The sequence below is a fragment of the Pongo pygmaeus genome, chromosome 12 (genome assembly GCF_028885625.2).
Source record: "Pongo pygmaeus isolate AG05252 chromosome 12, NHGRI_mPonPyg2-v2.0_pri, whole genome shotgun sequence".
NCBI lineage: Eukaryota > Metazoa > Chordata > Mammalia > Primates > Hominidae > Pongo > Pongo pygmaeus.
In genome coordinates this window covers 96,711,728-96,727,307 of record NC_072385.2, presented here as the reverse complement: position 1 = coordinate 96,727,307, position 15,580 = coordinate 96,711,728, and the positions used below count along the sequence as shown (strand labels likewise).

Below are 15,580 nucleotides of genomic sequence, written 5' to 3'. Positions count from 1 at the left end.
ATCCAGCCTAAGATAGGCTGTAGTCAAGGTTTCAGATGACTACTGACTGCAAATCCCTCTGCGACCCCAAGTGAGAATTGTCCAGATGAGCACAATCAACCCATGGAACCATTAGAGATAACAATAAATTGCTGTTTTTAAGCACTGCATTTTGGAGCAGTGCCTTATACAATAACAGACAACCAGAGAACAATTACCATCTAGCTTTTATCTTAGATATCATCACTTCACATCTCTGGATCTTAGTCTCCTCATCTATAAAATACGTAGGTAAGACTAGAACATCTCAAAGATCACCTTTTTTTGTGGGTAATGACAGGTTCTATCTGGTGCCACGGTTTTTAAAATATGGAGCGTTTCATGAATTTGCATGCCACTTTAAAGCAAATGACTCTATAGCTTCAGTTCTGAAGATAGCACCAAAAGGATGATCAATGGTATATCCATTTTTATTGAAATAACCACAGTAAAGTGAGATCATCTCGGAGTAAGCCAAACTCCTCTTGGTAGAATGAAATGTTTAATGAGGATCAGAAAGAAATAAATGATACCCTAATAAAGAAGAGAAAAGCATAAAAAAGAATAGTGCAGATTCAGCGTACCTTGCCATTCAAAAAAATGTAAACATTTACTACTTACTCGTTATTATATTTAACACGTTTAATAACGTAAGTCTTTCCGTCAATTCTGTGTTTTGCTTTGAAAACTTGGCCAAATCCACCCGAGCCAATTAATTCTATTTCTATAAAATCCATGCCAAACCTTAAAGATAAAAACCACTGTTATTTTGACATTTCATGCTCAACTCCCACCCCTCCACCTCCCCACTCCTTTCCCTTTAATGTCACTTGTGAAATGGACAATATAACAAATATGATTCTCTCCTTCTGAATAAGAAAGATCCACTTGGCAAAAACTCTTGACTCACAAAGAGTAGTCCTCTCACTCCTCCCAGGGCGAGTCCAACATAACATATCACCCCTGGCAGTCACAGTCAACTCCTGGCTTTTCAAAAGCCATGATAAGTCCAGGTGCCATGGCTCATGCCTGTAATCCCAGCACTTTGGGAGGCCAAGGCAGGTGGATCACCTGAAGTCAGGAGTTCAAGACCAGCCTGGCCAACATGGTGAAACCCCGCCTCTACTAAAAATACAAAAATTAGCCAGGTGTGGTGGCGAGTGCCGGTAATCCCAGCTACTCGGAAGGCTGAGGCAGGAGAATTGCTTAAACCTGGGAGGCAGAGGTTGCAGTGAGCCAAGATGACACCACTGTACCCCAGCCTGGGCGACAAGAATGAAACTCCATCTCAAACTGAAAAAAAAAAAAAGCCATGATAAAAATCCTATCACAAATACAAAATGTTCAAAGGAATTGCTATATTGTGCTCCACATCTACTATCATCAAGCTGTTAGAAGAGAAATGGGCATACGCTCTAAGCCTGCCTAGGTTTCTACTTGGTTTTCTCTTCTCCCTCAAGCTTCGTGTTCCATCATTAAGACCTGTCAATTCTACCTGCAAAACACATTGCTGGTATCCGCCCACTTTCCTCTGCCTCCAACATCTTCACCCCAGTCCATGCTTCCATTAGGCCATAGCAGTACCTCGTTAACTGGATCCCCACTTCCTCTCTTCCCCCACTCCAATCTATGATCCATGCAGCAACCAGAGGGATGATAACTGAGTCTGGCCATGTCTCTCTGTTGCCAAAACCCTCCAATAGCCAACCTTTGCATTCGACAAAAACAAAAAGCCCTTAAATGGCCTATAAGTTGCTAAACGAGGAGGCCCCTGCCTCCCTCAGCATCCTCATCTCATGGCACTGTGCCCCTCCTCATTGCACTCAAAGCACACACTCTTCTGTCTGTTCTCGAATTTTCACATCACCTGTTCCACCTTCACCTTCTCATATGCCCTTCCTTCCACCTAGCACCCACTGCTCTGTGCCCACTCATCCATCAGGCCTCCCCACAACTGTGACCCCAGAGAAACCTCGCCTCACCCCGCTTCCATTTCTCTCCATGCCATTGCTTTCCTTTCACAGCTCTGACCATAGTTTGTTCCTGCAGATTTTTTTTTTTTTTTTTTGAGGCACAGTCACCCAGGCTGGAATACAGTGGTGCGATCTCCGCTCTCTGCAACCTCCGCCCTCCAGGTTCAAGCGATTCTCCTGCCTCAGCCTCCAAAGTAGCTGAGACTACAGGTGCATGCCACGACACCTGCTAATTTTTGTATTTTTAGTACAGATGGGGTTTCACCATGTTGGCCAGGCTGGTATTGAACTCCTGACCTCAAGTGATCCATCTGCCTCAGCCTCCCAAATTGCTGGGATAACAGGCGTGAGCCACTGTGCTTGGCCTGTTCATGTAATTGTTTATTTAAAGTCGGTCATCCCCACGAAACTCCATGACAACAGGGACCATTTTATTTGTTCCTACCATAAACCTGATGCCCAGCACAATGCCAATTCTATATTGGGTGCTTAATAAACTTTTGATTCTGTATTGTTTTTTAAAGTTTTATATTCAATGACCCATCCCCCTGATGCAAACAGGCCTCCATTGTTTCAGACATTTCATTTTAAATCCAAACATATTGTCTACAGCAGAGTAGACTTTTTTTCAAGTGAAATCTGGTATGGAGCTAGAAAGTAGAAAACAGATTCAAGTGGATCAATTCTAATTCCCACAGAAGTATTTTTTTTAATCATTGATTTACAGGAGTACTTGTTTTCAATATTAATAACTTGTATAGATGTCAGAGAAATCCACATAAGCATCACAAAGATCTACAATTACCACATTCCATTTGGATCTGTCTAAATATTACTTCTCCAAGAGACATGATCAATTGTGGGCTGGATAGTGCAACATCAATTAAACTGTTCAGGTGGAAGTATAATTTAGCCTTATAATGGGCCCTCAAGAAACTTCTGTTGAATGAACAACACGTCTTTAAACAAATTCTATTTCACAGTTCCATCTTTGACAGAACAGGAGCATTGCCATCTTGGACAAGCACCACTATTTTAAGTTCCCTTTGATTAAAAACTGCCTAAATCTAGCCCCCAAAACATCAGCCTAATGGCTAATGTCAGCATGACCATAAACCACAAAAGACACCTCTGACCAGAAACCTTCCAAACCTGAGATAAATCCCCTCCAACCAGAGACATGCCAACCCCAAGATAACCGCCCCTCTGACCAGAGACATTCTAACCCCACAATAAAACTCTCCTCCACTCAGAAACATTCTGAACCTGTGATAAGCTCTCCCTCCCTAAATCTTTAAGTACTCTAAGTCTGTAAGAGAGAATGTTCCTGACCAAAATTGGCCAGAAACCCCTCTCAGGTTTATTCTTCAAAATAAACCTGTCTTTGACTGTCAGCCACTTTTCATGTTTCCTTCTTATTTCTTCAACTCTCACATTTGGTGCCGAAACCCAGGATGGGTGTTGGGGGTAGAGGCTCTCTTGCAACCCAGGAAGCAGTGGGCAGTGGCAGTTCGTCCCAAGCTAACTCCTGGATCCTGAGGGTCTCTGGCCACCTGTCATGTCTTTTCTCTCTCTTCACTTTTCAAGCAATTTGCTTGAGGAGGATAACTAATCTGAAGGGGACTGCGAGGCTTGGGCTGGGGCTACTCCCCAGTGGGTTCTCAAAACCCTCAGGTCTCAGGAATCCACCTCTGACTGCCTGCAACGGGTATTTTGCTCTCTAACCCTTATCCACTCTTCCTCCCTCTTCTCTCTCTCTCTTCCTCGCGTGGCTCCAGTCCAGGAGGCCCTTTGCTGATTTCAACCAGAACATCCAACATCAGACACTAATCCAGCCAACTGGTAAGATTTGTCTTCCTTGGCTTTCTCACAGCACCCAGGAAAGTCAGGTCTGCTGTCCTGGTCCTTGGAGGACCAGTGGGACTAAGTTGGAAGAAATCTTGGGGACACCCAGTTTCTTCTCAGCTTAACTGTCCTCTTTATAAAGAGGATTCCAGGTCACTGTCTTTCATCTGGGGACGCCTAGAACAAAAACAGACACTCTCAGCCTCCTCTTATCAGCCCACATGCGTGGCAAACAATCCCACATTCCTATGTCCTCCCCACTGGACTGTCTCCTTCACAACCTCACCAAACTTGGCTTATGGGGGAGCCTAAAGCCAAAGTGTTTAATTTTTTATTGCAACACGGCCTGGTCCCAATACAAATTAGATAATGACAGCCGATGGCCTGAAAATGACACCTTTGACTTTCAAATTCTCAGGGACCTTGACAACTTTATAACCAGGAACAGCAAATGGCAAGAGGTTCCCTATATTCAGTCTTTCTTCTACCTTAAATCCCGACCCTCCTTATGTCAAGCTTGCACCCTTCATGAAATCCTTCTAATTAATGAAAACCCTGGGTCTCTCCTTCCTCTGAAACCTCTTCTCCTGAAACCCCTTTTGACCCTGCAGATGAACCCCCTCCGTACTCTCAACCCCTGCATCCATTTCTCACCCATCCAAACCCTCCATCTCTTTGGCCCCTCCTGCCCCCAAGCCTTCAGTGCCAAATCCCACCCCTCCTCCTTCTCCACCCATTACCTATTCAAAAACTACTCCAGTCAGTCAAACCTCCTCTGCCATTCTCCCTCTCTGGGAAGGGGCTGGGGTTGAAGGCATTGCTCATGCTCATGTCCCTTTCTCCATGTCTGATTTGTCACAGATCAAACAGTGTCTAGGATCTTTCTCTGAAAATCTCTCTGTCACAGGGAATTCCTGCACATAATCCAATCCTTTAATTTAACTTGGCATGACATTTATATAATTCTAACCTCCACCCTCATCCCTGACGAAAAAGAACACATCTGGCATTCAGCTGAAACACACACAGATGAACTCCATAATCAAGCCCCTATACAAAATCCAGTGGCCAATGATGCAGTCCCCCATAGAGGCCCAGATTGGACTTGCCAACAGGGAGACAAAGGCATCAGGTGAAGAGACCACATGATTACCTGTCTCCTCATGGGCATGGACAAAAATGCCCATAAGGCAGTTAATTATGAAAAGCTCAGAGAAATTACGCAAGAGCACCAGGAAAGCCCTACCCTTTTCTTATCACACCTCACTGAAGCTACGCTAAAATATACCAATTTGGACCTAGAATCTAGAGAAGGTCAAACTTTTCTCTACCTCCAATTTATTTCCCAATCCACCCCAGATATCCAGAAAAAATTACAAAAATTAGAGGAGGGCCCCCAGACATCTTGGTGGGAGCTCCCAAATGTGACCTTCCATGTCTTTAACAACAGAGATGAGGAACAAAAAATTTAAGAGGACAAACATCTCCATTTAAAATACCAGATGCTTGCCTCTGCTGTCCAAAAGTCAGTTACACGAAAGCCTCCTAATAACCCAAAGGGAAACTCCCCCACCTCTCCAGGAGTCTGTTTTCAATGAGGCAACCCTGGACACTGGGAAAGGCTTGTCCTATCCCCTGGCCTCCCACCAAACCATGCCCAACTTGCAGTCTTTGGGGACACTGGACGATGGAATGCCCTCAACAGGGACACCTTCCCCATTCGGGTACTGCTCATAATGAAGCCCCCCAAACATCACAGGAGGAAATCTCTTCACTGCTGGTGCTGACAATAGAAGACTGAGGGTACCCGGGATCCTTCGCCCCCACATCTAATGAGTCCACAAAACCCAGGGTAATTGGGACAGTATCTGGTAAGATTATTTCCTTTCTTTTGGATACTGGGGCAAGTCTATTGGCATTAACTGAATATCAAGGCCCATTAGAATGTTCATTCATTTCTGTTGATGGCATGAAGGGCATACAAGAAACCTCATACAAAACACTGCCTCTATATTGCTCATTTCAGGGATTCACCCTCACTCACTCTTTCTTGGTCATTCCTCATTCCCCCACTCCTTTACTAGGAAGGGACATCCTACACAAACTGGGAGGAATCATTCATTTATCAACCCTACACCAAAGCTACCCCTATTTATTATCATCTCAAGAACAGAACCCTTCCTCAGATATTCCATATCAAACAGACTTAAATCCCAAATTCCTCAGCCCTGTAAATCCCATAGTATGGAACACTGACTCCCCCATGTTAGCTACCCACCATTCTCCACTTCAAATTTCACTAAGGATCCTAAATGCCAAATAGTGGTCCCACAATATCCCCTAATGGATTATGGGGACTCAAGTCCATCATCTCCCAACTTTTGGCTGCCAATATTTTATTATTTTATTTTAATTTATTTTTTTGAGATGGAGTCTTGCTCTTGTCACCCAGGCTGGAGTTCAATGGTGCAATCTTGGCTCACTGCAACCTCTGCCTCCCAGGTTCAAGTAATTCTCCTGCCTCAGCCTCTTGAGTAGCTGGGGCTATAGGTGTGTGCCACCATGCCCAACTAATTTTTGTATTTTTAGTAGAGATGGGGTTTCACCATGTTGGCCAGACTGGTCTTGAACTCCTGACCTCAGGTGATCCACCCGCCTTGGCCTCGCAAAGTGCTGGGATTACAGGCATGAGGCACCGCACCTGGCCTGGCTGCCAATATTTTAATCCCCACTCATTCTCCCCACAATACTCCTATTCTCCCAATTACAAAACCAGATGGCTCCTATAGACTGGTTCAGGATTTGCAACAAATCAACTCCACTACTGTTCTGTTTGTCCTGTTGTCCCAAACCCCTATATCCTCATATTGCAAATTCTTCCCAATACTAGCTATTTCTCTGCATTAGACCTCAAAGATGCCTTTTATACTATCCCTCTACATTCCTCCTCTCAAAACCTTTTTGCTTCCACTTGGACTGACGCTGACACAGGCTACTCCCAACAACTCACCTGGACTGTCCTCCCCCGGGGGTTTAGGGACAGCCTTCACTATTTTGGTCAGGCACTTTGACTGGACCTTTCCCAACTACCTCTACAACCCAGTGTTTTGCTTCAATATGTGGACAATCTACTTCTTTGCAGCCCCTCTCTAGAACACTGTATTCAACACACAGCCAGGCTTTTGAATTTTTTGGCTGAATGTGGGTACCAGATATCCAAAAGGAAGGCCCAATTAACCTCTCCAAAACATTTCATAGCTAGGATTAATCATAACTCCAAACACCGGGGAAATTCCGCTAGCATGAAAGCAAGGCATTCAACAAATCCCATTTCCTAAGACAAAAAGGGACTTATTTTCTTTCCTCAAATTAGTGCTATTTCCAATTATAGATAGCAAATTTTGCCACTATCACTAAACCTCTTTATGAACACACAAGAGGAAATCTTGATCAACCATTCACTCCCACCCCAGACCTTTATCATGCTATCTGTCACCTGAAATGTGCCTTATTACAGGCCCCCACTTTAGGCCTTCCAAACCTTCTAAGACCTTTTCATCTATATTTACACAGTTCTCATAATCAGGCCCTTGGAGTATTAGCCCAATCCATGGGAGATTCCCTCCAACCAGTGGCATATTCTTCAAAACAACTAGACCCCATTTACAAAACCTGGCCCCTTTGCTTAAAAATGTTGGCCACAGCCTCTTTAATTATCCCTGAGGCATAAACTCACATTCTACGAACCTCTTCAGGTATTTTCTTCTCACAGTCTATAAGATATGCTCAGCCATAAGGCGCTCACCTCCATCTCATCCTCTCACATGCAAGCCGTACATTCAACCCTCCTTCAACCCTCCATCTCTTTTCACAGGTGCTCACTGCTAATCCTGCTACTCTTTTATCTTCAACACTGATTTTGGACCCTGACCAGCACTCATGCTCTGATCTAATTGAAAGTTCTCTCACCATGTTTTACCACCTTACTTCCACTCACATAAAGGGAGCCCCAGATTGACTTATAGATGGCAGCGCATTAAAAAACCCTCCCCTCCAAGCAGGATATGCAGTCACTGAGAGATATCGTGATGATACCCACTCTCTTCCACCTAGAAGAGTTGTAGAGGCTGCCCCCTTGCCTTTGGGCACATCCTCCCAACAAGCAGATTTAGTTGCTCTAATAAGAGCATTAACCCTAGTAAAAAACACACAAGTTAATATATACAACCAATTCTAAATATGCCTATAACATCAACCATTCCAATGCCCAAATTTGGAGCAAGTGGGGCTGTCTCACAGCTAAGGGAACTCCTATCATTAATGGAAAACTAATCCATCGTCTACTAAAGGCAGCTGTACTTCCAGAAAAGGTTGCAGTTATCCATTGCAAAGGACATCAATCAGATAAAAGCCACATTTCTTTAGGGAACCGTGAGGCTGACTATTGGGCAAAACACACCTCAACCAATCATCCGATTCTCTAATATCTATTTCCCCTCACACAACATATCCCCTTTTATCCCAAACACCAAATGCAACAACTAATCACAGCAGGGGCACAATTCAAACTCCCATACTGTCATACAAAACAAATTAGTCCTACCTGACCCTGAAAAAACAACTCTTGGCCAGGTGCGGTAGCTCACGCCTGTAATCCCAACACTTTGGGAGGCTGAGGCGGGCGGATCACAAGGTCAGGAGTTTGAGACCAGCCTGATCAACATGGTGAAACCCGGTATCTACTAAAAATACAAAATTAGCCAGCCATGGTGGTGCATGCCTGTAATCCCAGCTACTCAAGAGGCTGAGGCAGGAGAATCGCTTGAACCCCAGAGGCGGAGACTGCAGAGAGCTGAGATCGTGCCACTGCACTCCAGCCTGGGTGACAGAGCAAGAATCGGTCTCAAAAAACAAACAAACAAACAAAAAACAACTCTGTTATGGGACATCCACAACCTCTTGCACACTAGCCATTCCCCTCTACAACATTTCTTAAGTTCCCACATACACATAACCCCAGATATAAAGGAACAGTTGAAAGCCATTTTCCATCAATGCTCTATTTGCCAGAAAGCTTCACCCCACTCTAACACTAGACTCCCTTCTTTTCCAACCCATCAAACCAGGGGACACCTTCCAAGACAAGACTGGGAAATTGATTTTACCCATATGCCCCCAGTAAAAAAGGTTCGATTTCTTTTGGTTCTGGTTGATACCTTTTTGGCATGGGTTGAGGCTTTTCCGACAACCAACAAATGAGCTTCGACTGTCACCTCCAAATTAATAACAGAAATCATCCCCAGGTTCAGGTTGCCTCCTTCTTTTCAATCTGATAATGGTCCTGAATTCATTTCTCAAATTACTCAAACACTTGCACAAGCCTTACGAATCACGTGGAAGCTACACATCCCCTATCAACCCCAATCTTCAGGAAAGGTTGAAAAAATGAATGGCATTCTAAAAAGCACCCGCACCAGGTACTCACTCCAAACACATAAAGACTGGGTTACACTTTTAGCTTTGGCCCTCCTAAAAATTCAGGCACTCCCACGTAAACCTTTAATGCTCAGCCCCTTTGAACTCATGTACAGGAGTTTTGAGCATGAGTATTTGAACACATGCTCCTTTTGTTCTACCTCAGGGTCAAGCCCCACCTCTAACAACTCCTCTCATTTCTCCTCTTCTGCATGCCATCCACCATTTCATTTGGGAATATGCTGACAAATACCTGCCACAACCTGTTGCCAACTCCTTTAATCCCCTCCTACAGTCAGGAAACTGGGTTCTAGTAAAAGGTCCCAGCCCTACCCCCAATTCTCCCCTCACACCGAAATGGAAGGGGCCTTACCAGATCTTCCTTACTACACCCACAGCAGCAAAGCTCCAGGGACTCCCCAACTGGTTTCATTATACTTCTCTCAAGAAAACAGACTTCGCTTCACTACACACCCAAACAATCAAATCTAAATCACCTTCAGCCTCTCTTGTGTCTCCACAGGATCTACTTCCCTTCATCTCACATGAATTCCGGAGGAAAAGGAAGAGAAATTCACCTAAGCAGCTATGTCTCTTTCTCTCCCAAACTTCCATTGCTTCCTAACTAGCCTTGTTACAGACCTTCAGTGGTATCCTTATGAAACTCTCATTATACATCCTGATCAGCTCCTTACTATTCCACGGAATTTATGGCTTCAAGGAACTTTCCAGGACTTTATTCCTACCCAAACTTTTTCCTCCTTTTGTTGTTTCTTTCTATCTAAATTCCCTAACCACATCAACCTCACCAATACAACCACTTCTCACTGCTATCAAACTAGAACGTTCTATAAACCTTACACAATCCCTCTTGCTGCAAGCTAACTCTTCCTTTGCTCCAGAATGCTGGCTGTGTTTATCGCTGTCTTCTTCAGCTTATACAACCCTTCCTACACCCCTTCATGACCTTTGAACAAAAAACATAACCCTAATCTATAAACTCCAAAAAGGAGCTTCCTTTTTTGAAAGAGCTGACACTCTGGATGGCAATTATCCCACTTCCAGGGTCAATCAGGCCAACAAATTATTTCAAACCTATTACAACTCCCTACAACGCCTAAAGCCACAAGGCCCTCCCATTGAAGGGCCCATAATTAAACACACCCCACTTTTACAACAAGCCTTACTTTGCTTTTCAGCCTCTGAGGGAAATTTCCGTGTAAGATCCTTAACACCTAACCAACGCAACCGCATTATCATTGTTAAACACCTTGCTGACCACCAAACTAACCGAGTTGACGACCAAGTATCACCTGAAGCGAATGGAGCATTTCTGCAACCCTCTCCCTCAACCAATGCCTCTGGCCTGATTTGTGCTGTCCCTAGCGCCCACCTTTATCCATGGCTCAGTATCAATGGTGCAACATCAGATCGCATTAAATGTGTAAAAAATAACTCTTCCTATATCGCTACTATACTGGGTGTCTCCTTGACCTCCTCCTTGACCACCTGGAGTAATGAACCATAGGAAAGAAAAAACATTCCATCTTTAATTCACTTGTTTTCTTTCTGTATCTCTACCTGTATTTATGACAAAGGCTTATTTTTTGTGTGAGTGGCACCAACACATATCTTTGTCTCCCCACCAACTGGACTGGAACCTGTACCCTAAGTTTATCTTTCTCCCTCCATTGGACTAATTCCTCCTAGCCAACCTTTGCCCGTTCCATCCATCCAATATGTTAGGAAAAGGAGGGCCATCCACATCATTCCTTTAATGGCTGCCTTGGATATAACCTCCAGACTTGGATTGGGAGCAGGCAGATTGGCCACTTCCTTAACATACTTTAAAGCTCCTTCCACAGAATTACGGGTTCTTTAGAAGATATAGCATTATAAGAGTCCAAGACAAACTAGATTCCTTGGCTGGAGTAGTCCTCCAAAACAGATGGGGACTAGATCTATTAATGGCTGAAAAAGGGGACCTCTGCCTCTCATTGCGTGAGGAATGTTGCTTTTATCTCAACCAATTGGGCCTAGTAAGAGACGCTGATGAAAAATTTAAAGAAAGGGCTAAAAAGCTAAGGGAGTATCAAAACAACCAAATAGATTCTTGGTTTGGGAACAAAATCATAATATGGGTCATCCCATTCCTGGGCCCCCTCCTAATGATACGCCTAAGACTATTGTTCTTACCCTGCCTAGTTAACCTTATTCAAAGATTTTTAACTGACAGGATCATGGCCATTTCACAGACAACTACCCAAAAACATCCACCGACAGCATTACCCCTTCTTCTTTCTTCAGCACTTAAAATCTTACCTCTTGTCCACAGTATACTTTGTTCCTTTCACGTCAGGAGGGTCAAATCTAGGTGCCAAAGATCTAAAAATTAAGAGTTGAATGTAAAATTCAAATAAAATTGAAATCAAATATAACTTATTTAGTGTTAAGGTTAACCTTTTTCTTTCTTTTTTTTTCTTCAGAGGCAAGGTCTTACCCCATCTCCCAGCCTGGAGTGCAGTGGTGTGATCACAGCTCACTACAACTTTGAAATTCTGGGCTCAGAGGAGATCCTCCCACCTCAGCCTCCCAAGTAGCTGGGATTACAGGCATATGCCACCATACCTGGCTAATTCTTTTTATTTTTAGTAGAGACAGGGTCTCTCCATGTTACCCAGTCTGGTCTCGAACTCCTGGACCCAAGCCATCCTCCCACCTTGGCCTCCAAAGTGCTGGGGATTACAGGTGCAAGCCACAGCACCCAGCCAACTTTTTTCTTCATAAAACTGTATACTTACAGTTCTCCTCTGGCCTCTTATACCTTTTCATCCCTCCTCTGGTTCCTTTTTCCACCTTAGAGCGCTCATTGTTGATGCATCACTAACCTCTCCTTTTCCTCCTCCAGACTCAAAACCCCAGGAAGTACATCTCCTTACACCCTCATCCTAGCTGTTATTCCTTACTGATGATAAGCCACCTGCAAATGGAAGTTTAAATACCACCTAAAACTAAACATATCCAAACTGCTGTCTTCTCTCTAAGCCCTTAACTCGTTAACTTCCTTAACACCATTAGTGCCATGGTTCTTGACTGCATCCTGTTCAAAGTGAAGCAATCTTCAAATCTTTTCTCCTTTACCTCTTCTTCATGCTTTCACTCAGCTACGGGGAACCTATTCCCTCAAGTCATGTCCACTCTTCCTTTACAGTCTTTCTCACACATTCTCCTCATCCCTCCTGACTGCCACAGTAATCGTGGCTGAGGGCACCTCATGGGCAGAACTCTCTTCTCTCCATCCAAGCATCCACATCAAGAACCACGTTTCTTCAATACATCTATCTACTGTTCAGAATATACTGGTGGCTCATAATGGCTCCTACTGCCATCTTACTCTCATTTCTGACTATATTTACATCTTTGCCTTTCTCTTCAGTTAATTGACATAGCATTTGACCTTTTTTTAATCCAAGTTTTTATGCTATTTTAACCTTACTTGTCTGCAAAATAATACACTTCTCTTGAAAACACTTCTACAGTGAAAACAGCCCAATTCCTTGCCAGTCTTGTACAAAATAATGCCCTTAACCTAATTACTCTAGCGATACCCCCATAGGGCTTTATGTTTACAGTGTAGCATGTGCATATATTCAAAGATTTCTCGACACATCTAAAATTATTTGTTTATAGATTTCAAGATTTCTGCTTCTGAAACTCTGCTCAAATAAGGGTGTACAATACTCTACAAGTATTAAAAACAATAAATAAGTCTGAAATAAAACTTCAGATCAAAATATGTTCAATGCATAATGATACTCACCTTTTTGCCTTTCTTTGATTATTTCTGAGACCATTCTATAACAAAAGAAAATGAGAAATAGTTTCAGATGACTAAATCAGTCATCTTCCTTTCTCTTGTTTTCCTTCCTCCTGTATTTCTAGAGGGCTCTCTGACCAATTTCTTAGTCCATCAATGTCTGTATTCTCATCAAGCCCTGTATAAACACTTAGTATTGTAAGACTTAACTTTTTGCCAATCTAATGAGTTTAAAATAGTATCTAATTGTTTTGATTTACATTTTCCTGATTCCTAGTAAAGCAGCTTTTAATATTTGTTGCCCATTTGGGTATCTCTTCTCTGAATATCTGTTTATACACTTTGTACATTTTTCTACTGAGCTGCTTGCTGTTTTCTTATTGATTTGTAGTTCTTTACAACAGAATACTCTTGTAACACTAATCACCAAAAGCATGGATTTTGCTCTAAGTTCAACATTGCCTGCTTATGTGCACAAAAAAATTATCTGGTTTTTGTTTGTTTGTTTGTTTTTGAGATGGGGGTCTCACTATGTTGCCTAGGCTGGTCTCAAACTCCTGGGCTAAAGCGATCCTCCTACCTTGGCCTCTCAAGTGCTGCAGACTACAGGCATGTGCCACTGCACCAGCCTAAAAAATTATCTGATTTCAAGTTTACTTTTAATGTTAAGTTTAATTCTAATTTTTAAAAACAGAAACAAACTATATTAGTGAATCTTTAAATATTATCCCATTGGTAGGAGAGAAAAGCAAAATCATAGGAATATATTAAAATATAAGGGTGAGTGAGGAAAGACAGAAGTGACGTGTGGAAGGGTGAGGAATGGAACTTAATTTTAAAAAGAGTCAAAAAGCTGCCGAGCCGGGCGCGGTGGCTCATGCCTGTAATCCCAGCACTTGGGGAGGCCGAGGTGGGCAGAACACGAGGTCAGGAGTTCGAGACCAGCCTGACCAACATGGTGAAACCCCATCTCTACTAAAAGTACAAAAATTAGCCAGGTGTGGTGCACACGCATGTAATCCCAGCTACTCGGGAGGCAGAGGTAGGAGAATCACTTGAACCAGGAGGCGGAGGTGGCAATTAGCCAAGATCTCACCACTGCACTCCAGCCTGGCTGACAGAGGGAGACTCCATCTCAAAAAAAAAAAAAAAAAAAGTCTACTGAGGTATTATCATTTAGTAAGAGTGCATAAGATAAAAAATATAAAAATTATGGTGGAATACTGGAAGTTATTTTTAAATGAGCAAATGCACAGAAAAATAAGTAGGAAGCTTCGAGACTAATACGATACCATAAGCGACGAAGAATTCTTTAAACTGTCACTGTTAGAATTTATCTCTGATGTATCTGCTGAGAAGTCACTTTCAGATGATGATTCAGAACCACTAGAAGAAAAGGGTGTAACTATTAGTTTATTAATTCTGTTTTTATCATTTATTTCTTTCCCTAAATTCTCCTTAAACATAAAAATTTCTCTTTCAGACAGAAATATGAATATGTTAAATATCTCAATTGTTTGTCTACACTTACAGTGTGCTGGTCACTAAACAGTTGCTTTGGGAGTCACACGTAGCAGCAAAATAACCAGAGGACATGGAGTCAGATTTCTGAAAGAAAAAGTGTCCCTTAGTAGGCTTAAATGCAACTAATTATTTTTCTATAGAGGCTCAGTTTCTGTGTACTATCACATTTATTTCAACACATTTACCAAATCCACAACCATAAACAATTACAAGATTAATAACATTTTTTTGGATGTTTGGTCTGGATTTTCTTTTTTATTTTACTTTTCTGGATCACAGGGCAGATATTTTGTTTGTTTGTTTCTTTTGAGACAGGATCTGGCTCTGTTGTCAGGTTGAAGTGCAGTGGCAAGATCTTGGCTGACTGCAACCTCCACCTCCCAGGCTCAGGCAATCATCCCGCCTCAGCCTCCTGAGTAGCTAGGACTACAGGTACATGTCACCACACCCGTCTAATTTTTTTTTTTTTTTTTTTGTAGCAACATGGTTTTGCCATGTTGCCCAGGCCAGGCGGTCTCAAACTCCTGAGCTCGGCCGGGTGCGGTGGCTCAAGCCTGTAATCCCAGCACTTTAGGAGGCCGAGGAGGGTGGATCATGAGGTCAGGAGTTCGAGACCAGCCTGGCCAACATAGTCAAACCCCGTCTCTACTAAAAATAAAAAATTAGCCGGGCACGGTAGTAGGCGCTTGTAGTCCCAGCTACTCAAGAGGCTGAGGTAGGAGAATTATTTGAACACAGGAGGCGGAGGTTGCAATGAGCCAAGATCGTGCCACTGCACTCTAGCCTGGGCAACAGAGCAAGACTCTATCTCAAAAAAAAAAAAAACAAAAAACTCCTGAGCTCAGGAGACCCACCTGCCTTGGCCTCCCAAAGTGCTGGGATTACAGGTGTAAGCCACCACACCCAGCCTGGTCTGGAGTTTAAAAAC

The 15,580-nt window shown here is 43.0% G+C and overlaps 1 protein-coding gene across 1 annotated transcript in view; it reads right to left on the bottom strand.

The window, feature by feature from the left end:
* Window positions 1–15,580, bottom strand: part of EIF2AK2 (eukaryotic translation initiation factor 2 alpha kinase 2) — a 60,433-nt gene that overhangs the window by 27,867 nt on the left and 16,986 nt on the right. The window contains exons 7-11 of the mRNA XM_054473327.2: window positions 14,660–14,736; window positions 14,421–14,514; window positions 13,132–13,166; window positions 11,634–11,696; window positions 640–762 (exon numbers count right to left, since the gene is read on the bottom strand). Of these exons, the coding sequence (XP_054329302.1) occupies window positions 640–762; window positions 11,634–11,696; window positions 13,132–13,166; window positions 14,421–14,514; window positions 14,660–14,736 (392 nt within the window). The remainder of the gene's footprint in view (window positions 1–639; window positions 763–11,633; window positions 11,697–13,131; window positions 13,167–14,420; window positions 14,515–14,659; window positions 14,737–15,580) is intronic.